The 15,002-nt window shown below is 46.3% G+C and overlaps 1 protein-coding gene across 1 annotated transcript in view; it reads right to left on the bottom strand.

Annotated features, from left to right (window-relative positions):
• DIS3L2 (DIS3 like 3'-5' exoribonuclease 2) overlaps positions 1–15,002 on the bottom strand; it is a 293,641-nt gene that overhangs the window by 233,891 nt on the left and 44,748 nt on the right. Inside the window, exon 6 of the mRNA XM_020813964.3 lies at positions 3,995–4,096. Within this exon, the coding sequence (XP_020669623.3) occupies positions 3,995–4,096 (102 nt within the window). The remainder of the gene's footprint in view (positions 1–3,994; positions 4,097–15,002) is intronic.

Below are 15,002 nucleotides of genomic sequence, written 5' to 3'. Positions count from 1 at the left end.
TTGGCCAACCCAACAGCAGAGCGTTCTCTTCCAGCGCACAATCACAGCATAAAGGTCAGAACAATGTATAGACAACTCCCGAGCAGAGGAAGCAAGAGGGAACTGCTCCAGCCGTCAAAAAACCACTGTAAAAGCATAAGGCTGCACAAAGGGGCCAAGACAACAAGCGCACATGGAAGACGGCACCAAAATAAACATCAAATTACGTCCTGCGCCAAGGAAAACTACAACCTGTATATATTATGCATGTTTGCATGATCCCTGCCTTGCATAATCCATTCTGAAATCCCTTAAATGTTCCCCCTAATTTCATCTGAGTTGTGGCTTTACAGATGGGGAGGGGGGATACCCCGAGGTTCCTCCCCCAATGAAAAAACAAAGTGTGCTGCTCGTATACTGCCTCCTAACCCTTAAGGCACTCTCTGGGAGGTTTACGGTTTAGTTACACAGCCTACATATTGCATCCCCCACAAGCTAAGTATTCAACTGAACAACCTCGGATGAAGGGAAGGCTGAGTGAACCTCAAGCCATCTACCTCAGCCCGTCAGAATCAAACTCAGATTGTGAGCAGAGTCCTGACTGCAGTACAGTGGTGCCTTGCTTAGCGACGTTAATCCGTTCCAAGAAAAACATTGCTAAGCGATTTTAAAAAGCCCAAAGAAACGCATTAAAACATGTTTAATGTGTTCCTATGGGCTTAAAAACTGACCTTATGCGAAGATCCTCAATAGGGGCGGCCATTTTCGGTGCCTCTAAAGCGAGGCAAAACAGCGGGAAGCCATTTTGGAACCACCGATCAGCTATGCAAAAAGGGTCACTTTGCCATGATCACTTCCCCGCGATCATCGCAAAGCGATTTTTCCCCATAGGGGCCATCGCTAAGCGATCGCTCTGGCGATGGCCAAAACCCCATCGCTAAGCGATTTCATCTCTCAATGGAGCGATCGCTAAGCGAGGCACCACTGTACTGCAGTTTAACCACTACTGGGAAACGTATTCTTTCTGTAGAACCCTACAGGCTGCATGGGTTTAAAAAGGGGTTTGGAAAATCTAAATGCTTCCTTTGTTTTGTTTTTTCCTATTCATTTCTTTTCCTGTGAGAACAATGCATGTTGTTTCCATGCACAGATCGCATGGCTACTTTTGTGGGGTTTTTTTACCCTCCCTCCCTCTCTTTCACATGTACACACACAAACTATGGACTTCTGAGATTTTGGTAAGCAACCACTCCTCACACACCTGAAGGCTTTGGGGTGTTTCCTTTCTACGTTTTCCCTCTTTCTTAATAAGACTCAAGTCTTTCTTAATAAGACTCAAGTTTTTGAGAAAACCAGGTTCCAGAAACAATATCAGATTCTGCAACCCTCAGGAATCATCGCATATCATCTTAGAACTGCAGAGCTAGAAGGGACCGTCATCAAGTTCAGCCCCTCTCAAGGAGGCCCATTGGGGGAATCGAACCCCCAACTTCTGGCTTTGCAGCCAGAGGACTAAACCACTGAGCAATCCACAAACAATGACCGACATGCCACAAGATTGGGCAAAAAGTGTAGGTAGCTACCAATTAGGATCCCCAGAGAAATTATATCCACATGACCACGGGGAACAAATCCAACAGGCATGCTAAACATTTCTAAACGAACATCCATCCATCCATCCATCCATCCATCCATCCATCCATCCATCCATCCATCCATCCATCCATCCATCCATCCATCCATCCATCCATCCGTACGTACGTACGTATGTATGTACATACGTAGGCAGGCAGGCAGGCAGGCAGGCAGGCAGGCAGGTAAAGATTCCCCTTGACATTTAGTCCAGTCATGTCTGACTCTAGGGCGCGGTGGTCATCCCCGTCTCCAAGCCGTAGAGCCAGCGTTTTGTCCATAGACAGTTTCCATGGTCACGTGGCCAGCACAACTAGATACAGAACGTCGTGACCTTCCCACCAAGGTGGCGCTTATTTATCTTCTTGCATTTTTACATGCTTTCGATCGGCTAGGTTGGCAGGAGCTGGGACAAGCGACGGGAGCTCCCTCCATCGTGGGGATTTGATCTTACGACGGCTGGTCTTCTGACTTTGCAGCAGAGAGGCATCTACGGTTTAACCTGCAGCGCAACGTCCCTTTACATACATACATACATACATACATACATACATACATACATACATACATACATACATACATACATACATACATACATACATACATACATACATACATACATACATACATACATACATACATACATACATACATACATACATACATACATACATACATACATTTCTGACTTTGGGACATGCACTACTCTGAGTGGTTAATAATAAATTTAACCTACCCATCACCCCTGTCATCCTAAAAAGCCTAATCAACAAAGCGGAAAACTAAAGATTAAGAGATTAAACTTAATAAGTACCCACAATGGACGTAAAAGTAAAGTCAAACCAAATCCCACTACAACCTCAGGGAAGGGTGTCTCTGAATGTTTCCTTTAAAAACTCTTAAATATTGTGCTGGTTGGAATGAATGTTCCAAAGTACTGATCAGGGGGGATTCTGGGATTTGTAGTTGAAAGGATTAACTTATTCCCCAACCTCTGGAAGGCTCTGCCCACTCCACTCCAGGGCCACAAACTGCCACCTGAAGGAATGATGCTACAGCTGGATTTGGCTTTGGAACAGGAGGAGCTCACCGCGCCTGGGTCAGCCAGACCAGCAAAAGCTGGGCTGCCGTGCCGAAGCAGCCCCCTTCACGTCTAAGTATCTCCAAGAAATATTTGCTCAAGGAAATCATATATTCCAAGCTGACGCCAAAGGCAGATGAATTTATATCAACAGGTTGGCATCGTAGCAGTTTCCGAAAGAAAACGAAGGAGTTCACGCCCGGGGGTTGTATAACCACGCTGCCTTCATACAGCCTTTGAGAAATTCCAGCAGAGTCCAAGTTTCATTTCTTTTCCTTTTTTTTTTTTCAACATACAAAACTCTGCTCCCTGCCCTCGCATTTACAGAGAAGAGAAGGCATGAGTGCAAGAACATGGGAAACGAGCAAGTACAGAACAGTACTAAATCATTGCATTTGAGCGTAGGGCTGCATAAATTTAGAGGTTTGTACATTCTGCCTTCCTAATTTTCATTGGTTATAACTCATTCTTCAGGCTTAAAGAGCGGTAGTCCAAAAGTTGACTTCGGGTTCTGTCGAAGAGCTTGCCATTACTAATTTTAAGGGAAGAAAGCACAAATTACAAAAACATCCAGGACGGGGTCCTGCTGGATTTTACTGCACACACGAGAGCATCTATGCAAGCAGCTCTCCGTTTTTGCAGCCTGCCCACTACATAATAGGACAAGCCACTGGTTGTGCAAACCTGGCACAACTAAAGACACAACAGAATGTCGTCCACTGTTCAACTCCGCTTGAACAGTCTAGGATTCCAATGGAATTCCGGCCCAGGCGTCCCTGCGTTTCTGAATAGGCACAGGGAGCTAAATAAAGTCAAAAGCAGAAAACCATGGGCGAGAGGCGGAGGATAAAAATGGTCAGGAAAGGCGGAGGGAAGGTGAGGGCAAGGGATGCAACATTAGGCGAGCAATTCAAAAACAACAACAAATATCAACAAGAAACAAAAGAAAAGAAAAGGCAAAAACGTGATGGCAGCTTAAAGACTAACTGCAATCTTTTAAATGTGAGCATTGGTGGAGCAAGTCCACTTCTTCAGAAATAAGAGAATAAGTCTCATTCTTATGTCTGACGAAGTGGACCTGCTCCACAAAAGCTCTCATGAAAATATAGCAGTCAGTCTTTAAGCTGCCACAACGTTTTTTGCCTTTTGTTTCCTTTTTTCTTGCTTTTTTCCCCCTCTGTATCTTGCTGATATACTTGCATAGCTACCATTTTGGGGCAGGGGGAACCCCTACATAATTTGGAAGAACAACACACACACATCCAACTGACAACTGAAAGCAAACACAACAAGAGCACTGACCTTCCACTGGTCTTTTGGAAGCAGCTTGACCACCACGATGTCACCGTTCAGCGCTCTGTTACGAGCGACGACACCGTCGATGAAGATATCCCGAGTGCCCTCCTGGAAGAGAAACAGCTCTTAGAGTTTCACTAGATAAAACGCTGATTCTGTATCTAGATGCAGTGCACCCTTAAAAGGAAAAAAATGGTCTGTTTACTGTAACAGGATCTTGCCACAATACACATTTGACAAATCAGGTGGTATCCATTTGCTTTGGGCAGGTTGGGGCACGGTATGGCTTCGTTTCTCTGTTTGAGGTCCCTGGCAGACAGAGTTGAAAGACAGTGCATGCCTTCGGAGATATCAGGGTAAGAGGAAGAAATGTGCATTTGCCTCAGTCTGACCCTTCAACAGAAAATATGGCTCCCAAGAATCTCCTCCACATTGCCAAGGGTGGATCTCCTAACTCACTGGTTCTTAACCTTGGGTTACTCAGGAGTTTTGGACTGCAACTCCCAGAAGCCTTCACCACCAACTGTGCTGGCTGGGGTTTCTGGGAGTTGCAGTTCAAAAACATCCAAGTAACTAAGGTTAAGAACCAGTGTCCTAACTAACAAAAGCATAGGATCTCTCTCATTCACTTTCAAATCTTTATTTATCATTTATTTAACCAAGGCATTCATTTATCTCCTTTCTGATCACCAGAGCTCTCAAAGCAGTTTAGAATGGATCCTTTTGGATAAAAGTGGCATATAAATATTTTGAATAAACAATAAATAAATAAAACACACAGTTTGAAATTATTTAAAACATTACCAGGAATGTTATTTAACAAAACAAATTAGAAACTCTAAAAATCAACTTCAGAAACGCCTTTCTGTACAATTTCTTTCAACAGTCTCAGTAGGTACGATCTTACCTGTCTCTAAAAATTCTCTTCTCCCACAGGTTAGGAGTTATTATTTAATTTATTTAAAATACTTTTACCCTGCCTTTCTCAGAGAGAGAGAGAGAGAGAGATGGGGAAGGAAGGAAGGAAGGAAGGAAGGAAGGAAGGAAGGAAGAAGGAGCTGATGATGGATAAGAGGAAGGAAGGAAGGAAGGAAGGAAGGAAGGAAGGAAGGAAGGAAGGAAGGAAGGAAGGAAGGAAGGAAGGAAGGAAGGAAGGAAGGAAGGAAGGAAGGAAGGAAGGAAGGAAGGATGGATGGATGGATGGATGGAAGGAAGGAAGGAAGGAAGGAAGGAAGGAAGGAAGGAAGGAAGGAAGGAAGGAAGGAAGGAAGGAAGGAAGGAAGGAAGGAAGGAAGGAAGGAAGGAAGGATGGATGGATGGATGGATGGATGGATGGATGGATGGAAGGAAGGAAGGAAGGAAGGAAGGAAGGAAGGAAGGAAGGAAGGAAGGAAGGAAGGAAGGAAGGAAGGAAGGAAGGAAGGAAGGCGGACGGACTGCAAAAGTCAGTCCAGCGTTTGGCTGGAACAGGCAAATGGGTACTCTTGACACATGTGAAGTCAATGGCCTCTCTTGTTTGTCCCCGGCAGCAGGTGATCCTCACAGGTAGACTGCCTCTCTACCTGGAAGCTTCATTTAACAACCCCAGAATGTGTCTGATCCCCTTTGGGATGGTGAACCCTTTGATGGCAACTACAACATTGATGGGAAGGAATATCTCCTCTTGACATAACATGGCTCTCCCGTAGGGCCACCTTGATTAAGAGGCCCTGAGGAAACAATAGGGCCAACGGTCCCTTACCTAATGGGGACGGCCCGTTCCTCAAAGAAGGATAAAGCACACTTTCCCGCATTGTGAAAGGGACAGCTTGAGGTCCCAGCACACACCAAGCGAGGAAAGGAACAAAAATTCAAGGGCCCCCACCTGTCTTTTACCGGATGCCATTAGCACGACATTTTATCAGCTTCCAAACTCTCGTAAGTCCTTTCGTAAGTCATTGTGGCCAGCGCCCCCTGCACCACCACCCCCATCATCTCAGGAGGCACAGAGACTTGAACCAGGAGCCCTCCACCCTAAGCAACAGTGCCTCGTGTGGCAAGCCACGGGCCTGCAGTCCAGCTTGGCCACTGGGCCCTCCCCAACAGGAAGGGCTACAGAAGAATTTTCTATATGAGCTGAGCACCCACGCTCATCCTGGCTTTGGTGTGTTATGTTCCTTCAAGGCCTGGCTTTGCCCCTCGGATGATGATTTCCCAACACTACACTCCAAACAGGTCAATGAAGCCGGATTTTGGAGCCCGGCTAGAAATGTTCTTTGGTCTCTTCCACTCTTAGATAAATAATAATCCTGTGCCATCAAATAGATTCTGGCTTAGGGTGACCCTAAACTTTTCAGGGTTTTCCAGGTAGACAATCCTCAGAAGTGGTTTTACCCTTCCCTTCCTCTAGGGGCGCTCTGCTCCTTGGAGGCACCAGTGGGGGAATCCAACTCCCAACTGCAGTGGTGAAACAGCTGTCCTGCAGCCAAAACTATGCTCACGACCTGGGGTTCAATCCCAGGTAGCTGCCTCAAGGTTGACTCAGCCTTCTATCCTTCTGAGGTCGGTAAAACGAGTACCCAGCTCACCGGGGGGGGGGGGGGAATGTGTAGCCTGCATCATTGACTTGTAAACCACCCAGAGAGTGCTTGAAGCGGCTATGGGGTGGTATATAAGCAGCACACTTTGCTTTTTTTATATGCCCCCCATGTTTCTCCACTCTTTCCAAGCAAGAAGACATGGACCACCTGTCGTGCCAGACATCCTTCTGGTGAAGTCCAAAGGAATCCCTCGGCTGCCAAGAATCCCAGGCCACTTCTAGGCATGAAATCCAGCAAGTGGTGTGAAATGGACAAGATAACTTGGAACTCGGGGGGGGGGGGGGGAGGCTACTGCTGCAGAGGGAAACCGGATCCTGAGCAAAGGCTCTGGAGAGCCAATTCTGTGGAGGAGAAGAGTCAGGCCAGACAAACGCTGGCTGAAAACGAGGCAGATCGGGGATCTCTTGACTGGAACCTATTCCCGTGCCTTTCACAAAGCCACAGGGGGTCTTTCCAACAGTCCTTCTCTGTTAAATTTCAATTTCAGACATACTCAAAGAAAATTGGCCAGGTTTGCACACTGCTAACAAGTGTATTGAATTCAGCCCCTGCTGGGGATGAGCCAAGAGGAGATGCTGGCTCACAAACCTAGCAGGAGACAAGCACTATGGCTAAAACAAAGCATGGGTTCTTCTCCCAGCTGGCGGGACGAGAGGCAGGACACTCACCTCTTGGCAAATCCAGGTATCATGACTTTTAAAAAAACACGTTATGTTTAGCTAATCAGATGTCGAGACCCTTTGTGAGCAGCCAAAACTCCTGGCTGGCTGTGAGGTCTGAATGGCAGTCAAAAAGCCAGCAACAAGAGCTACCCATAAATTGGGTTCCTCCACCACCAACTCCCCCAGAAAACCAAGTCAATAAAAAATTCCACCAGCCATCAGAGGCAACAAAGAACGGGATTAATTTGGCTATGCACACAGCTTTTCCAACAACTCATATTCTGATGTTGCAAACCCTTTTTAAAAAAATACTGATGCTTGGTGGAGGGTCTCAACATCCCCACTGACACCTTAAGGTGCTCATATCAAGGGGTCCACAGATCCACTTAACAGCTAATCAAGAACAAGGGCACCCAGGCTCTTGGCAAGCAGGATGGCTGGCCTCAGAAAGGTCTCTGTCCAGGACAACTCATCTCCACTGCAACATTTTGGAAGTCAAGACAGCTTACATGTGCAGGAGAGGCTCCTAATTTTTCCCTGTCTCCTCCATTTCCACACACCCGCCCCTTGCACACATATAAATGGGGAAACGATCCTGCCTCCTCCCTCCCGAGCCCTCTGTGGAAGGGAAGCAAGATGTCAACAAGGACCACAAAGCTAGGTCGCCAAGCCAATATTTTGGGACCTCTGTCTCTGCCTTATCGGTGCTGAAATGGCCAAATTCGTTAGACTCTTTTTGGAGAAGCCAACTTTCTGTTTTTATGTCCATTGCTCTGTGTTTCACTCTGTGCATGTGCGTGTTTACTGCTGTAATATAGCGTACATTTGTGGGGTTGGGTGCCAGTTGTGTTGCTGTTTAATTTGTACATGGCTCAGAGTGTAGTTGTTTTTAACTAAGGTTGGAGATAATTATTTTTTAAAAAAAAATAGACAAAGGAATAAAAATCTGTTCTGTTATTCACACTAGAAGGAGAATCTAATTAAAGAGCCTCTCCCCCCCCCCAATTTCTGAGAAAACCAACAAAAACTCTACACACACATTGCATTTTGCTAGCCAGAAAGAAGTGCACAATGGGAGACAAAACACATGAGGCTGACCACCTTATCAGAAAACTCTCCCAAAAAAGGAAAGACATCTTTAAAATACGGACGCAAGCTTTAGGGCAGGTGAGAAATCATGCCCTTCGGACTGCCATCTATCTACCCTTATATATTTGGGAAATAGAGACCATCACTTCTATGGCCCATACAGCATATATCTTTCTGATATAGATCAAGGCCGTCAGTCGCATTTGCCTACCAGAAAAACCAACCTCTTCTGCAGAAAAGTTGCCTTCTACGTTCCCTGTTGAAGGATGACTTCCGTTACTAGGGGATCACAGCCAAAAGCAAGCTGTGGCTTATTCCCAGCTGGGTATGGTGAATGAAGTCTAAAAGTTAATTATGACACCCAGAGGGAAGGAGCTTTTTTTTTTCCTCATCAGCACATCTGCTGCCACCTCTGGAAAGGCTTCTACTTCACAGTGTTCTGCACTTCTCAACGTTGGAAGCAGAGAATGATAGCAGAGGGCGACATCAGATCCAGCCACTCGGAACCAAAGAAAAGCCTCCATCTGTTTCCAGGAGGAATGTGTCACCTTTGGGGACCCTCTCTGTTTCACAAGGATGCTTTAATCAAGAAAGTTTCTCAGTTTTATTCCAATGTGTCTCGTGAGAGCTTTGAGAAATAATGGCATTTGTCACAAGGGGCTGGGCTTAGTCTCTGCAATGGCCCCAGACAGAGGAACCTTGGAAACACTTTTTCATATTCAACCACCCTACCATTTAAAGAGCCACATCCTCACCCAAATAAGACACCACCAGTCATTCTCCCATTTGCCATCCCCCAGACACTTTGAATACCTGCTTCTTTTGCAATGGTTCTCAACCTCTGGTCCTCCCAAAGTTTTGCATATTAACTCCCAGAAGCTCTGGCCAGCCTAGCAGAAATCAGGGACTCTAGACGTTGAAACCTGAGAGATATCGAAGGCCAGATGTTCAGAACCACTGCTTCAGAGGAGCATTTTCCCCATTGCTTCTACCCAAAGTCTTTGTAGAAATGTGCCTTTAATCAACCACCGATTCATGCAGCTAGCACTTCTGCTAACCAACAATGCTCACAGTTCATCATCCACTCGTGCTCTCTTCCTCTAACCTTTCCTATTTCATGAAAGGCCACAATCCCCAACACAATGCCTAGACATTACGTCCCAAACAGAGGCCTCTCCTTCTGTTCTTTCCAGCTTATTCCTCTGCTTGACCAAAAGGCTGATACTTAAAAATTACCACTGCTGGGCCAAGGGTGAAGCGGGCACTGTAGTTGTTACCTAGCCTTCTTTGTGACCTACTTCGCAAGCTGACGGATACTAAACAAAGAGCAGAACATTCCCGGGAATCGCAAAACAGATCCTAAGACCTAAAAATGTAACTAAACTAGGTTCTGTTGGTGGATCCATAAGGGTCAACAGTCTGCCTGGGGTAGACCACCAAGAAAACAGCCATGAGCATATTGGCTTCCATCCTACGGAATACCCTTCCAACAAAATTAGGCTTTCACTATTGTATTTTCAGGCGTGTGAAGACCTTTCTTCCCAGACGAGGAACGAAAGAGGAAAACTGCAATCCAAATGACTAAACTCCTAAGGCAGCAAAAACAAGTTATTCCCACCACAGCGATGGCTCAAGACTCATCCCAAATTCTGGAACTGAGGATGACTCCCACCAGTCCTTGAAACTGCAAGTGGACAAGGATTGTTCAAAAAGACTAAAGGCAGGTGTTTATCCACGAATCAGTCGGTAGCAGATATCAGAGGGACGGCATGACTCTGTTTTCAATGCAAGCTCAGCTACTGACTTAATTATCTGCTCACAGTTGCCACACATTAGCAGAACTGCCGTTTCCCCTCGGTGGCAATAAAACTACTCTTTCCTTAAAACGAGATTAATCCACAAAGACTCCAGGGATCAATAAAACCCACATTGCAAAGAGAACACAGAAGGGGATTGCTCACCCTTTACACAAAACACCCACTGTTGTGCCAGATTCCGCTTCACAAGATCTGCACACTGAATTTTCCACACAAGAATATTTAGTGTATAGTCAAGAGAGGAGGCCTTCTTATTCTTTAATTCCCAATTATTTTAACACCTTCACATTCTGCTATACTCTTTCAGAACCGGTAGCATACTGCATCCATGTCCTGCCCAAGCAAGAGTAGGCAATTTTCAGAAATGCCTACCTCTCCCAATTCCACCTCTGCCATGTTTTTACTTTAAAAATGCTCCTCAGCAAGCAGGGGTGGAATCTCACCACAAACACCCGTAGATTCTTCTAGGCCAGAGGAGGACGGATGTTTTTCAGAAACAGAGGCTACCAGCCGTCTCCTCCTGATCTGAACTCTCAAAAAAAGACCTCGAGCATTAAAAAAAGGTTGGAGGGGGGCAGAAACCAGGAAATTTTGCCCCCAACACGCTCAGAGAGCACAATTTGGACATAATGTTCACATTTAAAAACTGAATTTTGGGGACATGGGAGCTTCGGAAAGCTGGAAGCCCACACTGGGGCCCAGGGAGGCCATAAAATCATAGAATAATTGAGTTGGAAGGAGCCTATAAGGCCATCGAGTCCAACCCCCTGCTCAACAGCAGGAATCCAAATCGAAGGAGAGCTGACAGATGGTGGTCCAATTTTCTCTTGAATGCCTCCAGCGCTGGCGTGCTCACCAACTCCCGAGGTCACTGGTTCCACTGTCGTACTGCTCTAACAGTTAGGAAGTTTTTCCTGATATTCAGCCTAAATCTGGCTTCTTGTAGCTCGAGCCCATTATTACATGTCCTGCACTCTTGGATGATTGAGAACAGTTTCTGCCCCTCGTCTGCATGACCTTTCAAGCAATTGGAAAGTGATATTCTGACAGATACCCTTTGATTTGAATTTCTGCATTGAGCAGGGGGCTGGACTGGATGGCCTTAGTGGACCCTTCCCACTTCCCTATTCTGATTCTACAATCTGGGTTTCCCACCCCACCTCAGTCCTTCACCACTGAAGCCCACTGCCATTGGAACCCACCTGTCCAAATCTCAGGCAGTTGGGGTGCAGCGGCAGCTCTGCGACCTCCACACAGAAAATCTCCAAATGGCACAATTCCAGGTTCAATTGCTACCAGGGTCAGATCTGGAAATAAAATGCCTGGCCCTCCCAGGAGTTTTACAGAAATTCCGTAGACCTCCATGGAAAAATCTGAAGCCTGTGTTCATAACAGCTGGCATTTATCCCAATAACAGACCCCACCAATTAGAAAAAGTGTGTTCCTTATATATCGGCCCATAATGCTTAAGGTACTCTCTGGGTGGTTTACAATTATGCAGGCTACACAGTGTCTCTGCCCCTAGGCAAGCTGGGTACTCAACTTACTGACTTCTGAAGGATGGAAGGCTGAGTGAACCACGAGCCAGCTACCTAGATTGAACCCAGTTCATGAGCAGAATGTTGACTGCAGTACTACAGCTTAACCACTGTGCCACGAGGCTCCTTAAGACAATCATAAAATACCAATATTCATCTAAGTGTCCGTATAAATCTCTTCACTGTTGCAATAATTCCAGGCAACCTCAGTGTTTTCTCACCATCCAGGCACGCTGCTGGGAAAATATATCTTTCTCTGTGGTGGATAAAGTATGGAGTGTGCACAAATAAATTATTGCCCGCAGGGGCTGTATCTGCACCGTCTTTTCTGCCTGATACTGGAAGATACAATTACTCAAGAGGCAGAAATCTGTTGCGGCTGTCCTGGTGTGAAACTCAGGCCGTCCCACAGCAGGACAAGTTACTCTCCCCGGCCGCTCGACAGCTGCGCAAAGGCGGCCCTCCCATGACAAGATGCCGAAAAAATTGCAAAGCTGCTTGGACGGGACATAATTCAGGCTGGAAGCTGTTCCTCTGACAAGTTCAGATTCTCTCTTCCCCGTGTCCCCCCCCCCCCCGATCTCCTTCTGAAGTAATCCCATCCCAAACTGAAACATGTTTTGCATCATTGGAGAGAAGAGCCTTTTTATTTCACTCATCACCCTGGAGCTGGGGCAGCACCCCCCCCCCTCGAAGACATTCAGCTGTGCCAGTGGGTGACGGAGAGAGAGAGCCATTCCTTCGCCCGTTGTTTCCTTCTTGCACAAGGAAAAGAGAAGCAGATTTTGCCAGCTGCAGTCCCCAGCAGTGGAAATAAGCAAGGCCCTCTCTCTCTCTATTTTGCAGCTTTACAAGGAGTTAAGGCTCTTTGTATAGACCAGAGGCAGGAATCCAGTGGCCGAGAATCTGCACCAACACCTCCCAAGGTCACCCCTTCAACCCACCCGTACTCTTTCTGGGCTCCCCCTCCCATAGTCTAAAAACATATACCGTTTTGGCAGAAAATGAGGAATCCAAGCCACGAGAAGCCTCCTAGGGATGTGATGCTCCTCGAGAAACAAGGCAACATCCCCTCCCAAATGGGACAGTGGGGGGTCATCACAAAGGTGCGGGCTTTGCCCAAGAGGTGGACCACTGGACCCCCCCCCCCGTAGCACCTCGCCTCACCCTGATTATAAATAAACGAGACTTAACAAGCTAACCCCTCTGTGCTCCCTTGACACGTCCGGCATTTCTTCTCTTAAACTCTGCTTTCAGCCACCTCTCCCTCGTCCAAGCAAGGAAGGACAGGCTGCCTCAAATATAATCCTGCACAGCTGTACTTAAGAAGGATGTGGGGCCATCTTCACCCAAACAAGACCGGAGGGTGATCTCTTCCAAAGATGACAGATAACCAATGTTTTGATCCGGAGGACCCAGCCTTTGCCCATCTGAAGACACTGGCAGAGTCTAGTCCATCGCCTGCAGCTGGGCTCCTCACGACCCCCCAAGGCCCAGGGGGGCGGGGCGGAAACATCTGTACATTTGTTCCGACTGGAAGTAGGAAGATGAGCTCTTACAACAGAGGCAAGTTCACCAAACAGGAAGGAAGGAGAAGGAATAAAAGTTGCACGGTCTTCACTGAATCATAGAAAAGTGAAGCTGGAAGGGGCCACTAAAGCCATCAAGTCCAACCCCCTGCTCAAGGCAGGAATACAAATCAAAGCATATCTGCCAGGTGATTGTCTAAGTTTCTCTTGAATGCCTCCAGCGTAGGAGCACTCACCCACTCCCGAGTTAATTGGTTCTATTGTCGTACTGCTCTAACAGTTAGAAAGTTTTTTCCTGATATTCAACCAAAATCTGGCTTCCTTTAACTTGAGCCCGTTATTGCATGACCTACATTCAGGGATGATCAAGAATAGATCTTGCCCCTCCTCTGTAGGACAGCCTTTCAAATATTTGTAAAGTGCTGTCCTCTCTCTCCTCAGTCTTCTTTTCTTAAGGCTAAACCTGCCCAGTTCGTTCAGTCTTTCCTCCTAGGGCTTGGTTTCCATTCCCCTGATCATCCTTATCGCCCTCCTCTGAACTTATTCCAATTTGTATTCGTGAAGGCTTTCACAGCCCGGACATGAAAATCTATTTCAAAATACAGAAATACTGGACAACACCAGCAATCATTACGTCAGACTGTACAGGGAAGCCACTGAAATCCACAAGCACCAGCAGAACTTCAACACAAAAGAGGAAAGTGTGAAGCTCAACAAAACTTGGCTCCCAGCTCTCAAAAATACAGCGTGCAAAAGGTCAATGAACTCTACCCAGCCACAAGGACAGGGGATCACTACACACAAAAGACCAGCTAATGACACCCATCAGCCACAGTGACAGATAATCTCTTCTCCTTAGCACAACAATACACCCACCACAAGACATACTAATCACCCATCTACAGAAAAAAAGACAAAAGCCTATCTCATAGCCATAAATACTGCACTCCCAAGCCAACTACACCAGAGCATAGAGTGCTGTCCTCTGAAGATGCCGGCCACAGAGACTGGCGAAACGTTAAGAAGAACAACCTTCAGTACACGGCCAAAGAGCCCGAAAAACCCACAACAACCATTATTCCAATTTGTCTGCATCCTTCTTGGTTTAATTTTCTTAGGAAAAATGATCCCAGGCTCACTCTGAATACTGCTTGAATTCTCGCATGCTTACTCAGGAGGAGAACTCTTCTTTGGTAGGTCCTTCCACTCCAAAGGGATGAATGAATACACGTGGAGAAGGATCATATCTGGTGGCAACCACGAAGATATAACCCAGAATTTTAATCTGCTTAGGTCAGTAAGGTACAAGGAGGCAGCTTCCGTAGCAACACCCCACGTGATGAGCAGCCTCAACATGGAAGGTCTGTGGAACAGCTCATTTTGCCTTTTATTTAACCAGAGTTTTCTTCAGTCAACACTAACTTTCAAAAAAGGAATGCTACGATATATTTACGGTATTTACATGTATGTTCACTATTTGGCAACCCCTTTGGATGGTAATAAGGAATATAACTATTTTAAGTAAATGAGTAGATAAAATAAATACCATTTTCCCGTCAGGTAGGCTGCGAGGGCTCTACACTGCAGAGAGTGAATTGTCCAGAAAAAGGAGGGCAGACAGCACCCATATTACTGGAGCTCCCTCCCCATGGCTCCCACCCGAACCCCGCCCACACCCTACAGCATTTCGGCTCCACTCCGAAACAGAACACTACAGATCATAAACCAAATATTAGGTCTAATTTTAGACTGAAATCGTTTCTTCCTTCATTTGCAACTGCTGTTCCTACAAAGGGCTCA

Source organism: Pogona vitticeps, chromosome 3, assembly GCF_051106095.1.
Source record: "Pogona vitticeps strain Pit_001003342236 chromosome 3, PviZW2.1, whole genome shotgun sequence".
NCBI lineage: Eukaryota > Metazoa > Chordata > Lepidosauria > Squamata > Agamidae > Pogona > Pogona vitticeps.
Note: the sequence above shows the minus strand (reverse complement) of the source record. Positions and strands in the feature narration are given on the sequence as shown.